The sequence below is a fragment of the Triturus cristatus genome, chromosome 2_1, assembly GCF_964204655.1.
Source record: "Triturus cristatus chromosome 2_1, aTriCri1.1, whole genome shotgun sequence".
In the NCBI taxonomy this organism is placed as follows: Eukaryota; Metazoa; Chordata; class Amphibia; order Caudata; family Salamandridae; genus Triturus; species Triturus cristatus.
In genome coordinates this window covers 491,824,532-491,840,079 of record NC_140581.1, presented here as the reverse complement: position 1 = coordinate 491,840,079, position 15,548 = coordinate 491,824,532, and the positions used below count along the sequence as shown (strand labels likewise).

The 15,548-nt window shown below is 42.8% G+C and overlaps 1 protein-coding gene across 3 annotated transcripts in view; it reads left to right on the top strand.

Moving 5' to 3' along the window:
- The window catches only part of FCHO2 (FCH and mu domain containing endocytic adaptor 2), a 1,031,922-nt gene that overhangs the window by 113,144 nt on the left and 903,230 nt on the right, over nucleotides 1–15,548 (top strand). For all 3 annotated transcript variants that reach the window (XM_085632343.1, XM_085632342.1, XM_085632344.1), the window contains one exon: nucleotides 4,232–4,323. In XM_085632343.1, the coding sequence (XP_085488469.1) occupies nucleotides 4,232–4,323 (92 nt within the window). The remainder of the gene's footprint in view (nucleotides 1–4,231; nucleotides 4,324–15,548) is intronic.

The following is a 15,548-nucleotide window of genomic DNA, read 5'->3' as shown; positions in this document are numbered from 1 at the left end:
AGAAATCTAACCTTCAATAATCCACTTTAATTTCCCATAGACTCCAAGTGAAACCTTGACCAGCGCATTCTCACTCAAGTCGATACAATTATTTTCAGTGCATGGGAAACCTATTGTAACAACTGTAACTCTCACTCACACAAAGAATTCCCTTCACTTTGTGGTACTGCTGATGACATCTCACGAACAGTACCTTTGAAACACCGCAGACCACTTACTCAGCATATGCCACGCTGAGAAAACCCATAGGTGTATATTATGGGATCTTAGTTCATGCTGGGTCCGATAACAACTTCAACTCTTCTGCAGTAAGCGCATTACTCAAGCATGAACCCTCATACATCCCGTCTAGCTCAGAGGATTTGGAGTTGGGCCATAGTCCATCGGATTACGCTCCAGGCAGTCCATCTGCCCGGCATTTCCAATATTCTGGCGGATGCACTCAGTCGGTCAACGTCATCGACCCACGAGTGGGAATTGCATCAGCCGACTCTAGACTTCGTCTTCGGCCTTTGGGGTCGCCCGACTATCGACCTTTTTGCAACCCCTCAGAATACCAAATGCCAGTCCAACGCAAGCTGGTTTCCCCACAAAGGGTCGTGCGGAAATGCCCTTTCGATAAATTGGTACAGGATATTTGCGTACGCTTTTCCGCCGATCCCTCTGATTCCTCGAGTGTTGCGGAAGATGCGGCAACAACCGTGCCAGATGCTCCTCATAGCTCCACGGTGGCCTCGGCAGGCATGGTTCTCGGATTTGCTGCTCCTCTCCCAATGCGAACCCATCCGCCTTCTCCCGAGGCCGGACCTTCTAACAATGAACGACGGACGGATATGCCATCCGAATCCCAGTTCACTCAGCTTGTCAGCTTGGAACCTGAGCACCTTGAATTTGCTCATTTGAACATTCCACCAGCCTGCAGGGAGGTGTTAGCTAAGGCAAGGGCGCCCTCCACAGTGAAAACTTATAAGCTAAAGTGGAAGCGATTTTGTCTTTGGTGTGCGTCCGTTCACATACATCCAGTGCACGCCTCCCCTGAACACATTCTGCCGTCCTTCCTGCAGTTAGCGCAGTCTGGACTGTCACACTCTACCTTAAAGGTCTTTCTAGCGACAATATCTCGCTTTCGGCAGGATAGCTCGTCCTCTCTCTATTCATCTAGAGTAATACAGCAATTTTTCAAGGGTCTCTTCCGAATGTTCCCGCCCATTCGGCGTCCTCCACCCACGTGGCGTCTAAACATCGTATTGGCTCAGCTCATGAAGGCGCCCTTTGAGCCAATCCACTTGGCGGATTTCAAATTCTTTACTTGGAAGGTGGCCCTCCTCCTTGCTCTGACTCCCTCCCGCAGAGTCCGTGACATTCACGCCTTTACAATACAACCTCCGTTTCTTCAATTCAGATCCGACTGCGTTATTCTCCGCACTAATCCGGCTTTCATGCCTAAAGTGCCATCCGATTTCCATCTCAATGAACCAGTAATCTTAAAAACCTTTTTCCCGCATCCGCAGTCTCCGGCGGAGCAGAGTTTACACTCTCTGGACTTAAAGAGATGTTTTAAGTTTTACAATAGCAGAACACAATCCTTTCACAAGTCGGATCAGCTGTTTGTGGCCTACGGGCGCTCTTGTAAAGGACAGTCGGTTACCAAGCCCACGATTGCCCGTTGGGTTTCTTCAGCAATCTCCTTTTGCCATCAAAGGGCTGGCAAGCCTCTTTCTTCTGGAGTAAGGGCTCATTCAACGAGAGCCATGTCCTCTTCCACTGCCCTCTTCGCTGGTGTACCCATCCATCAGATTTGCCGGGCAGCTACGTGGTCCAGCAGGCACACGTTCACGAAGCACTACTGCCTGGAATCGATTAATGAAGCGGACACGGCTGTCAGACAAGCAGTTCTACGGAATCTGTTTAAATAAGGTGAGCCTCTGCTACTTCCCTCCTCCTTGGGAATTCTTAATTGTGTATTAAATACATTGTCATTGTATTTCATGCAATATTATTACGGCCTTGTCAGACGGCTGCTGCTTACTGCTCACTATTCTATTCAAGCATGTGAATCTATGAAAGACACCCCAAATACTGGAGAAGAACAAATGTTACTTACCTGTAAACTGTGGTTCTCCAGTATTGGTGTCTTTCATAGATTCACATGCGACCCACCCTCCTCCCCTCAGAGGCTCTCTTCTCCTCTTTTGGCTCTTTTGTCACTCTCGTGCTACGAAAATCTGAGGGCCTGAGCCTCTGAGGAGAAGGTTCTAGAGGGTGCTTGCGCCTGATTGGCTGGAGTTTGGACTATAAAACGACAATGATGTCAGTAAAGTGATTCTTTTTCTCAATGCTTTCCTATGTGTCAATACTATCCTATGGTATTCTCACTTGATATGTTATTTCTGAATTGTATATAAAGTTTATTTGGTTATGTATATGCTACTATGTGGTTATGTATGTTTATGTATATACATGACACTTATTGCTTTTTATATACCGTGGGACTCCCACTTCGACGACGGGGAATATTCAAGCATGTGAATCTATGAAAGACACCAATACTGGAGAACAACAGTTTACAGGTAAGTAACATTTGTTCATATTCTCCCAAGTAAAAATATGCATGAATAAGCAGAGGAGCCTATTTGAATTTAAGCTCATCGTAGCAAGAATATAGGCATTCAAATATGTATTTTCATTATGAATATTGACATTTAAAGGTGATTTGCGGTGTATACACATATGCTTGAAGCAAGTCAGTCCCATTGCAAATGATATGTGTAACTGAAACGTACTACTGCATTTTGAAAGTACCAACATGTAACCTATCTAAAAATCTTAAAAACAAATTTCATTTTAGGCACACTACATTAGTACATCATACTGTGAGCGTTTCTGGTCATTATTATGTAGTGCATAAGTGCAGCACCAATTTTATTTTGTTACATTTGGTGCATATTTTGACATAAGCAAGAATAGTATTAAGACAACCTTTTAAAAATCTTTCACAAAGTTATCTAGATTACATTTAATTCTGTTAATTCTTCATATATATATCTCATTATTCAAAGGAAACTAGTTAGCGAAACTCCCACGCATATGAGTCATCACTGTCACATTTCTATATCATGTTAAGAGAAAACCATGGAATGCTTTGTGTTTATCCAACATTGCCTACTATTTGCACTGTTTAATATATGGCTACATCTTTATTCCTGGTAAATTGTACAGACATATCTTCTACGAATATGATGTATTGGTTAACATCTCAGGCATTTACTATGCACGGTTTCCAGTGATTAACATGACTGTATTTGGGCGTTGTCCTCTATTATAAAATCAATAAAATTGTTTTAAAAAAAAAACAAGAGAAAACCATGGAATTTTAGTAAACACAAATCTGTTATTCAAACGAACAATTTCTGTCCAGTCAACTCTGCACGCTTTTACGATGCAGTAACTAAGCTCTTTAGACCTATTTCTCCAAACTCTTTAACGTAAAATAAGCACTAATTGTTCATGTTTGTCGTTTTCTTTTTAAAAGTTGTAAATGTTTGGTTTTGCATGTCAAGTAGGGATTCAGCAGTTTAATTGCTTCATCAAGCTCATGTACAAGGTAAAGTTTGAATTGCTGATTTGAATCATCTTGTATGATTTGGTAAATTGCATAGATTGTTTCAACTATATGGCCTGTGTTTCTCTATCAAGTTGTGGAAAATCATAATTTTGAGAAATAAATTGTCCTGTTTCTCCAACAGAAACAGAGTGGAAGAAATTAGTAACTTATATTGTTATTGAAGGAGAGTTAAGTGGGCTCGCATACAGAATAACTCTGTTCCTCTAAACTCTGCACGTATTGGGAGAAACAGCTTTTAACCTTTTTGCTCTATAGCCAACATCAAATAGGAAGTTATCCCGCTCCTTTGTTATGAGAACGTAATATCTTTTGATAAGCGGGACTATGTGTGAATCTCCTTTATAAGAAAAAATAGGTCAATCAAAAGTCAGCCACCTCCTGCAACAAACATAAACTCAGTCAGTTTTCTATGATGTGGTTTTGGATGAATAGTTTGCACTAGAGACATTGGTCTGTATGTTCTGTTGATGGTTTCTGATATCGCTTGCATTTTATATTTCGCAACATTCATTTTATTTTCGTTTTACTGTACCAGTTTTGATTTAGACTGGTTTGACATTTCTAATGTGGAAAACGGTAACTGTGTCAAATTTTTACTTTATCCAGGGAGAAAAGAACACTGGTTTTGATGTCCTCTATCACAACATGAAGCATGGACAGATAATAACAAAGGAGTTATCAGAATTTATTCGAGAAAGGTGTGTATGTTTTAATGGTTTTAGCTTACTGCACCGTAATTAGAAATGAGTACTTTAAATCACAATATGGTACTTCATGTATGATTTAAGTGATGGATATTAATGGTTGCATATTATATTGCAAAAACATTCTCCAATCGAGTCAACATGTTATACATGGTTATCTGTAGTTGGATGTCCTTACCTTAATACTATTCTTTAATGTCAAGAGTGTTGTCTAATATTCGAACTGTGTATCGGTGAGAAATTTGATTGGCAAATGTAGATGTTATTTTCCAATTAAGACCATTAGAAAACAAAAGTCATTCATTTCTATGTCTTTCTTCCCATTGCCAACATGGTCATATACTGTCACTCTAGGCCAATTTCGGAATTACTAGTTTGAAATTGTCTGAGGAAAATGTATTCAAGTGTCACACTTAAGCATAGTAGTTCAGCTCTTTTCCAGGTTATTGTAGCATTTGTATTCTTTACTGTCAGTGCTGGTAGATACAAACCCTATTGTGACAAAAAAGCGAATTATTGGGCATTAGCTGTGATAGCATATGAATTTCGGTATTCGTGCACTGACTAAAAGGTCATCGGTTTCAATGTGGTTCAGCAGCTGATAATGGCCACTTGGGTCAATTTGCAAATCTTCAATGAAATACTAGAATTGTAATTACATTTCAATAGACAGCAGGACAAAAAATCACATTGTGTGGGGCAACTAAGTTACAAAATGGCAATAGGAACCGCTTTTCAAATGTGGAAAATTAAATAAAATTGTCAGCATTATGAACGAGATGTATTTCGTGTAAATCAAATAGCATTGGTACAACTGATGCATGCAAACGCCAATATACAATGCTCTATATAAGCTTAATAGTATGCCCCCCCTTGTTATATGACACATTGGTGCATTCTGAGAGTTGCATACTTTGCTCCACTTCATGCAGTTGACCTGATGCAGATAACTATAGGTGGTTAACGGAAGGGCTATGACTCCCTACTTGTTGTTTAATGTATGTGAAGTAATGTGGCCACTCCAAATGTGCCATGTTAGTCACATGCAGATTCAGGTACTGAATTGTAATGCTACGTATCCATGATCATACCAAACAGACTTTTTAAAGTAAAAAATATTCAGACGACTTTACAGCAGTTTACATGTATTTTAGATTTTAATACTAGTGCAGTGGCACTCCTGTTTGTGTAGAACATTCTCAATCGATCTCAAGTGGGCCTTATACCAGAAAACTCAAGCACAAAAGTCCTCAAAGTTCACTAATGACTTTTGTGGATTTAAATTCTGAAACAGTGAGTGGTGTAATTGATACCTAGACTAATATTGAGAGGATCCTTTGTGGATTTGATGGGGACATTCAGATTTAAATGTGATAAAGGAGACATAAACATTGTTTACTAGAGTTAACTATGTGTTTCGATTTAGAATAAGGTAGAGAGGATTATGGCCTTTTGTACAAATTATTTGAGGTAGGCATGTGTAATGTTGTAAAGAATGCATGGGAATGGAAACCTGCTAAGCAGCCTGTTGTATGAATGGTATGTGAGCAAAGAATTTGGCATGGAAAACATGACTAGAATTTGGTAAATCAAAAGCTGAAAGGCAATTGTAAACATATTAGTTAGGAGCATGATAATTGAAAAGTGCTTGCATATCCCTTTCTAAAAGACTTCATTTACATGAAAAAAATCACAATGGAGACTGTTGAGCATGTGTTATATAGATACCCAGTTTATAAGCCTCTGATATTAAGATGGTAAAACAACTTCGCAGACACTTATGGAATTTCACATCAAAACATAATTTTTAATAGCCTTCCTAGATAAACAAGAGAAATTGATTGCTAAATTGTATGGAACAAAAATTGTAATAGATGATATAACCTGTATGAAACACATTTTAGAATATATTCTTTTATTTTTTCAATATATTCTGAAATATTATCAATGTTTTTGTGTGTAAGACTAAAGCAATGATGGTAACTTTAACTTTTAACCCTGACCTACCAAAAAGGCCAAGCATGGAGTTGGCAGGGAAACTATATTATTTGTTGCTTCTAGTCTATTATTTTTTTTTTTAAATTAACTTTATTTATACATTTTGTATAAAAACTTAATACAGTTGTGTATTCGAAGCAAGCAGATAAAAGTAGCAGATAAATACATCATAGTGGTTACAACTGCAGCGAACAGGTGACCCGCAAATACCCCCATCCGAGTCCCACCCTATCACCCAATCAGCTAATCCTACTCCTCTTCGGAACTCGTGGGGTTACTCCCTTCAGCTGCGCTCCGTGAACTTGCCTGAGGGTCCTCAGCCAGTAGGCCGTGACAAAGCTCCCTCGCTTCTAGTCTATAGTTAAAAAGAGGATCCAATATGGCGACTGAAGTCTTTCATCACACAGAAAAGATGATTTTACCAACTTGAAGCATAAAGATGAATTCACGTTTCCATATTAAATTTGCCTTGGTGATCAAAGAAAATCAATATTTAATTACTTTAGAGCATGAATCACCTCAGAAATTAAGTATCCATTGTATCTTAGTCTCAATATCTGACTCTTGTCTGTGTGTACACCTGCTTGTTTGCCTGGCTGTATATGTATTAAGTGATACTGTTTATGCCTCTGTGTGTAAACCCCTGTTTCTTGGTTTGTGTAACTGCTTATCTAGTATCATTTGCACGTGGGTGCATGTAGGTGAGATAGTTTAGGCGTATTTTTGGTGGTAGTTCAGTGCACATGGTTTCCTTTGATCTGGTGAATATGTGGGTGATTGTAGGTTTGTATTTCTCTTTGCTCGTGGTTGTAGCTTAGGTATATCTCTTTCAGCAAATGTGCATGTATCTGTCTCTACATAAATATATGCTTGAATGTAGTATGTCTGTGCGTGTATGGTAACAAAATCCAAACCCGTTGTCTTTTTTTTAGTGCATATTTTATGCATTTGTTTCAGGATTACATATCTTTTGTGTTGTTCGAGGACTAAAAACGTAGTTTATTTTTCTCTAGTGCTTTTTATTTTTAGAACCTCTTTGCAAATGTTATATTTGCAGTTGTGTTGCCACAAATCCACGGGGTGGGAGGACCTGCGGGGGAGGGGGTATGTCCCAGATCAGTGCTAGGGTGCTAGCCTTGACAAGCATTCTGTGTGACTTATTTAGAGTGGTGTGTTTGCTTGCAGAATAGAAAGTATTGGACTGGACAGTTATATTACTGGGGTAGCTGTAGGCATTTTGAGTTATGAGCCTAAGCGCACCTTGCACATACTTCCCCCCCTGGAGACCCTGGTCTGAATCCGATACAAAAAGATGGATGGTGTCCTAGCATTGCGCCTCAACTTATTCCCTCTGGTATAGATCCTCTTCTAAGAGGAAGTGAGCCTCCCTTTGGGACCTGTTGGAAATGGCCCTTTTTGCAGGGTTATCCCTAAACTTTTTGCTTTTTCCTCCTATTTTTTCTTGACCTGTGTGTGTCGGTTTTAGGACTCTGGGCACTTTACCTCTGCTGATCAGTGCTAAAGTGCATATGATCTCTGCGTAAACTGTGTTTTGATTGGTGTTTCCATGATTGGCTATTTGATTTATGTTTCAGTCCCTAGTAAAGTGCACTGCAAGTGCCAGGGCCTATAAATCAAATGCTGTTGGTGGGCTGCAGCACTGAATTGTGCCACCCACGCAAAAAGCCCGTAAAGTGTGTCTAAGGCCTGACATGTTGACTTGGCAAGTGCACACACTTGCAAGTCCTTAAACCTAAACCTTCCCTTTCCTACATGTTAGTCACCCCTAAGGTAGGCCCAAGGTTCCCCTGTGGGCAGGGTGCATTGTATGTGAAAGGTAGGACATGCCCTGGTGTGTGTGGCATGTCCTAATAGTGAATTACAGCCATTTTCGTTTTTCACTATTGCAAGGCTACCTGTTCTCCATTTGATTACTACATCTTATAATCCTAACTGACTCAGGGAACATGGTAGAAATTCGAATTTAGTATGCCTGAACTCAGAATGATAAACTACATCGTTTAGTAAAGTTGGTTTTAATATTCTGTGTTTGAAAATACCACTTTTAGAAAGTAGGTATTTTCTTGTCTAACTGTCCAAACCTGCCTCTGCTAGGTTGTGTATTCCCTGTCTGGAGTTTGAGTGACAGGGCTGGGGAATTCCAGGAGACAGGGTGAGTCCGCCCAGTGGTGAATAGAGAGATCTGCATCTAGATGGGAGGGAGAAGTTGCACCTGGGAACTGAATAGGACTGTGCCTGCCCCCCACAGTGCCGGCTCCACCCCCTGTGGTGCGTCTGATGTCTCTGCCCTGTACTCTGAAAGGAAAGGAGGAGTCAATGTAAACAAAGTGCTCCAGGACTGACCAGAACTGGTTTGGACTAGGCAAAGGCCCCTCTGCCCTCAGAGGGCAAAGGATTTTGGGGTATAAGTAGTGGGTCCCTGATCCCAAAAATGTAGATCTCGCTGGAAATCAAGGAACCTGCCAAGACTAAGAGCTGCCAGGAGGAGTACTGCCCCTTTGCTGTGTTGTTGCTTTGTTGGGTTAGCCTGCAGCTGCTGCTTCTGCCTTGGGCAGTGAAAGGACTGGACTGAACTTTCTCTACTTGTGTTGAGTATCTCCAAGGGCCTGAACTGAGCTGGCCTCCTGTTAAGAAGTCTCAGGGACTGCAAAGACTTCACCAACCTCTGGGTACCGCTCCTGGAACTGCTGTTTCAGTTGCCACAGAGAAGAGGGAACCGCAATCAACTCCGTCACCGACTCCGTCACTGGCCTTGTGTCCTGAAGGCACCGCAGGCCCCACCGACTCCCCCTGCACCACAAGCCTTGGTCTCACCGACTCCGTCACCGAGCCACTGCCTGCACCACATTGAGAGACACCGCAACCTGCATCGCCTTGCTTCACTTCGCTGGCCTGGGCTCACCGACACGGTCGCTGCTGGCTCCCGTGACCGACTCGTCACACACAGCTGCCTGGCTCGGCCAGCGCCAATTCCCGCCAACCGGCTCTGTCACTCGCATCGCAACTTGCCCGCACCGCATCGAGCACCGTCTCGCCCTGCACCGCAAGCCTTGGTCTCACCGACGCCGTCTACACGATCGTCACCGAGCCGCTGCTCTCACCACATCGAGGGACACCACATCTTGCACCGCTTCCACCTTGCACCGTGACAGCGACGTACGCCACAACCGGCTCCGTCACCTGCACCGCAACCTGCCAGCACCGCATCGAGCACCGACTCGCCTTGCACCGCAAGCCTTGGTCTCACCGACGCCATCTGCACGATCGTCACCGAGCCGCTGCTCGCACCGTATCGTGGGACACCACACCTTGCACCACTTCCATTTTGCATCGCAACCACGACGGATGCCAAGACCGACTCGCACACCTGTGTGAGCCGCACTAAGAAAGGTACTGTGAACGAATCTGTCCCGCTGTTGCTGGCCCGTACCGACGCGGTCAGCGGGAACTGCGAGACTGTTGTTTTCAGCATCGCGGTAGGCTCTGACCGAGCTACCGACTCGTACGAACTGTATTTTTCAACGTATTTTGCAACTTAAAGACATTTTGAGAAGTAACTATTTCTGAAGTACTGAATGGTGTATATTTATCGTATTTGGTCTTGTTTATATACAAATATTGGATATTTTTCTAAAACTGGTGTGGTGTCCGTTTGTAGTGCTTACATTGTATTACTGTTGGTTTTGTGCAAATGCTTTACACACTCCCTCTAAGATAAGCCTGACTGCTCGTGCCAAGCTACCAAGGGGGTGAGCAGGGGTTATTTTAGGAGTGTAACTCCCATGTCCTGACTAGAGTGATGGTTTCTGCCTGGCTTGGGTGCAAAACTTAGCCAACCAGAAATCCCATTTCTAGCGGGACCTACTTCTCTTCTGGAGGCTGAAGAGGAAGTGGGGGTGAAGGACCCATAGGTGTCACCGGAGGATGTGGTGCCACCGTAAAGAGAGACACAGGCAGCGTTGGAGTCCTCATAGGTGGTACTGGAGGTGGCACTGTAAATGGAGTCTAAGGTGGCATCATTGTTGCTGTTGGGTCGAGGCAAACAGGAAAAAGGTCCTGGCAGCACCAGTAGAAAAACATACACCACCGAGGGCTAGGCACCGGATGAAATACCAAAAGGCCCTATTGGGCGAACAAGGGCAACAGAGAGGAATATTGCTCTCCTGAATAGGTCCAACATAACTGGAGAGAAGAAGCCGAACCAGCACCCAGTGTTGGGAAATCTGAGTATGCAGACATAGATTTCTACATCAGTCCTGCTGGAGGTGAAACAGGCAAAGTCTGAGGAGACTACTCCACCAATTCCAGTTCCGGAGAGGAGGGTGAAGCATTAGGGTGGAAGAGGGGTGGCTTAGCTCGTTAGTTCCACATTTTTGGTGAAGTCGTTTTTCTTCTTTTCATGGTGCCTTCTTTTTCCCCCAAAAGATTTAGATGGGGGAGAAGAACAAAATGATGACTGGTATCTCGTTCCAGCTCTAAAATTCGACCTTGACCATTCACAACCCCTGCGATTATCTATAAAAACGAGCCTTGCCTCCCACTTTTTCATAGCTTTAGGCCTCATGCGGAGGCAGAGGGCACATGCTTAGAGTTGTGTTTGGAGCCAAGACACCATAAACAGCTTTTGTGTGGATCTGTGATGGACATCTTTCCATCACAGCTATGAAATGGCTTAAATCCTGATTTCTTAGGTGAAGACATGTCCCTAACACTGCACCAAAACAATTTGGAGAGCAAACTATCTTCACCTCAGAGCTGAGGAGAGAAGCTACCTGACCTGTGTCAAAAGGCGCTAAAAAAACAGAACTTCCATCGGCTCACCGGGGGTGGGCACTATATGATTCTAGTGATGTCGCCCCCTATCGGTGCGGACGAGCTATGTCAGAAGCTTCTGAATTCAATCTTGCACCTAGGATAATCAAAGTTGAGGAATCTGCAGGTAGAAGTATCAATCAGAAATATCGATTTGGCCTCAAGGCACCACAACATACTTTCCCCCAAGAGTAAGGCAATAGCAGTTGCTCACCCAAGGAAACACACATTTTCCTTTACTTCTACTGGGGCAACTAGCTGATTTAAAGCCAATTCTCGGCAGAAAGCAACTCAAAATTTTCAGTCTACACTCTAATCTTCAGTTCGTGTGGCTAACGGTCCACCTTCTAAACTCTTCGCCAAAGAGTGTGCAGATTTAGAGCCAAGGACAAATCTAGAGATACATGTGTTTCCTCCAGAAGAGGGTAATACCAATCTAACAAAATGCCATATTCTACAGAAAACTCCTCAACCCAATACTTCAGTTCATCTCTTTTCTGGGGTGTTTGTCATCTAACGTTGTCATTGTCCCAAATGCCAGAATGAATATGAGGTGTCTCTATCTGTGCCTGGGGGGTCGGCTACGTCTGTTCAAATGTGATCGGGAAGACAAGCTAATACCCTCACAAGCAGCTCTTCAATCTGTTCCGCGATACTGCTATCAAAACAGCTTAAAAGCAGGAGTTAACTTCCACCAAGATTGTTTGACACAAACAATCGTCAAAACTTTGTCACTTCATAGACAGAATGAGATGTTCATCTGAGTGCACTGCCTGCCTGTTCAAACGGTACTTCCAATCAACCTACTTGAAATGAGGGTGGTCAATCTACCAATCAAGGGTTTTCTATCATCCCCCTCCGCTCCTCTCCGCAATCTTGCAGGTTTCATGTGGTATCCCCTCTCCATGGGAGGCTATACAAAACACCATCCCTGGATCTAAGGATTTTTGTGACTACACTTCAAAATACTCCCTCCTTTGGCCAGTGAAGAAACTGGAACCTTGTAGAAAGTTTGGATCCCACTTTTATAGTTTTCCAGACAGTGGATGACAAAGCCCTAGAACTAGTTTGGGGCAGGTCCTCTTTTTTTTGTATTTTAACTCTGTGGATTAGACTTGGTGCCTGATTTAAGGTTTGGGGGACCAAGTAAAGGCAGACAGGATAGTGAAGGACTTTACACCCGCCACCTTGCCTTTACTCCACTCTCTAGATTAAGAGATGCCGGCCCCTGATCATCACAATACATTGGCAGAAACTACTGTCATGGTGATTCCTGTCAATGTAAAAAAAAAAAAAAAGATTGATGGCCAATTGTGAAACTTTTTCAAAGTTTTTTTTGTTTTTTTTAAAGCAAACCTGCAAAGTGAGTTTGTTTCTGAAAAATAAAAAAGTTATGACCTCACCTCCTTGGGAACTTACTGCCATGGTGTGGGAGTCAATTTGTTTTATGTTCCTCACCATCAAGATGTACCTGGCGGTCAGGGATAGTTGAAAAGAAAAACAAAAATCTGACCACCTACTCTTAATAGGGCTGATGGACAGATGCTTTATCTTCGACGGCCCGCTACTCCCTTGGTCGTCAGAGTTCGGTTTATATCAACGGAGCAAATTTAATTCTGATGCAAACCTGGTGGTCTCCCGATGTCTACATCAGGCCGGTGAACCGAGACGTTGGCAGAGAGGGAAATCTGTTGCTGTCAAAATGGAGTACTCCACCAAATTCTAAATCTGCTCTTAATTTGTGTCTCAGCTGCAGCTCTTCTCAATCGGTAATGACTGGGGGATTGTACAGCAACTGAAGCTCAACAACAAGTGTGAAGCTCCACACCTAGCTGTCACAACCCTTTTGAGAGTAGCACTTGGCAAAAGCAAAAGGCAGGCCGCGGCAGAATGATTCCCTTCACACTTGAATCTGATGACTGACCTCACCTTGCCCACCCTCTGCTCTGATGGTAGTGCTTTGAAAGAGATAATCTGTGGGCCTTCTACTAAATGATCACTGCTGCATTTCTAAAGTAGGCCTGTTTTCATCCTTCAACACTTCAGTGTCTGGATTGTTCCCTCTAACTCAGGAATGCCAGGAGTGCCCATTCTTACCTGGGGAGGCTAAGACCCAACCTTAGCCTGTTCTTTGTTGCACCAGAGGTCATCCACAAAGAATACCATTAATCAGATTAAGCATATACTTATACTTATTGATAACTTGGAACCCTGCTATACCGTTTCACATGCATACAGTGCATGCGCACATTCACTCTAGATTTCATTGCAGTGTGTGGGCAATACATTGATGCATGACTTTACATGAAAGGTGTCACTGGGCTCCACACTCCTCCTAAGCAGGAAAAAAGCTTAAGGCTAATTTCTGTATCGGGCAACATTGCTTAAGACATATGAAGTAGGCCTCAGGCAGTAGTTTTGTTTTGGTTCAAAATGTCTTTTGATTATAGATATCATCCACTCTATTAGTAAGGAGAGGGACTGCACGTCTATGTTACCATGCAGGGGACATAACTATCTCAACACTCTGCATCTCATTGTCTGTAAGAGGTCTGAACAGCGCAGAACTAGTAAGAAGAAATACAAAACTTTTTGCGTAATATGCAGTTTAAGATTGAGATGCAACGAAATTAATCTTCAGAGCACAAGACCAAGGTCATTTTCACCAGTTGCCAAGTGCTGAGGCACGGATAATTTGTTAACTTACCAATAGCTGTTCCTTGAGGACTTCTGGAATGGGGCTGTCCTGATGAATGCAGGTCCTGAGCACATAATGGAGAAGACCTGTTGCCTTGTTTTCTCTTTGTTCTGCCTTTTTCGTTTCCTGTCTGATGGTGTCCTGGCTGCGGGTGTGCCAAAAGCTACCATAGGGGGTGAGCTTGTCAACCCGATGGGGTAAGGGTTACTGGTTGTGATGGCTGTGTAGGTACTCGGGGTGGCAAGAGGCACTAATAAGTGGCTTCCAGCCCTTGATGAGAGTGTGACAACCAGGGGATGCTCCCGCTTGCACTAAATTTTGGGTGACTTTACTGATGGAACTTGAAACACACAAAGTGACAAGCAAGGTAATTGTATGCAAAAAATATATATATTTTTTTAAACACATATATCCCTTTGAATACCAAGATATTTACCTGAAAAGGGATCTGTGAGAACGGGATAGTTATTCCTGAAGAAGGCCAGACGACCCTTACTAGGCGAAAAAAGTGGCCGAAACATGTTGACATATAAGCAGTAAGGAGAGATAAAGGGGTCCTAATTATCCCCTAGACCATCTCCAGTTCTTATTTTTTAACCCTGTCGATGGAACCCAGGAATAAAGATTTTGGAATGGTATTCCTGAGGTAGTTTTACTTTTACACTATCACTGTCTGTTTACATGTAGTTTACTTCGTGGATTCCAACACATATATGTTTGTATTGTCTTCCCCGTCCCTTTGATCCATCCCAGACATTGGTCTGCGCAGGGATGGTGTAGCAGCCCTGTGATGAAGCATGTCACTATTTAGTGGGTGAGGGCAGCTTTAAAAAAACCTTAGGTATTTCCAGTGAGGGGTTTTTATTCAGAAACCGTCCTCTTCCTCTTTTTCTGGGTATTGAGCTTTTGATAGGGAGGATGGAAAAGGAGTAGTACCTCTCGCCCCTTCTTTTATGTGTGAAGTAATGTACTTAGTCTTGAAGGCGTTTGGTATTGACTGGCAAGGAAAACCCATGGAGTTCGATCTAGTTGATGTGGTCATATGTTTTTAGGCTCTTGGTGATGTGTTCTGCAGTCTTTAGGATGCCCTTAAGTTGGGACCAGTGTGTACTCTAAAAAAGCCATTTAGCACGTGTCGCCACCATCCCGATGTGTGAGGAGCATGAATGCTTGAATGGCAGTTCTAAACTTGCTTTCTGAGAGGAATTGTTCTACTTTTTTCTTCAGTAGAGACACCTAGCACCAGCTGTTTTAATTTCCTTGGCAATGTGTTCTTTGAGGGTGTGTTTGATGTCTTAAGTGTTTGAGTAACTTGCCTTTTGATTACATTTTTTATTAAAATCTGTCCAAGTTCATGTTGTTAAGCAAGGTTTGTTGCTTATTGCTTTTAGCAAATAGTAGGACATCAATACTGGGGTAGTTGTGCTGGACATACAGATCTGGGAGAGGTGCGTCCACAACTTTAGGGTGTGGATGAGGGGGGGGTTGATCAGTGTTGAAGTTGACTTAGAGGTCAAGCAAAATCAAGCGATCGATAGCCTTTATCTATGATCAGGAGGTTGAATTAATAGTCATGCACAAGTTGGTTGGTATTGATTTGACATTGGAGCTGTACATAGACTGCTTTTTCAGTGCTCTTGCCGATAAAGGGTAGATGAATGATGGGACAGGAGTTGGCAATGTCGTCAGG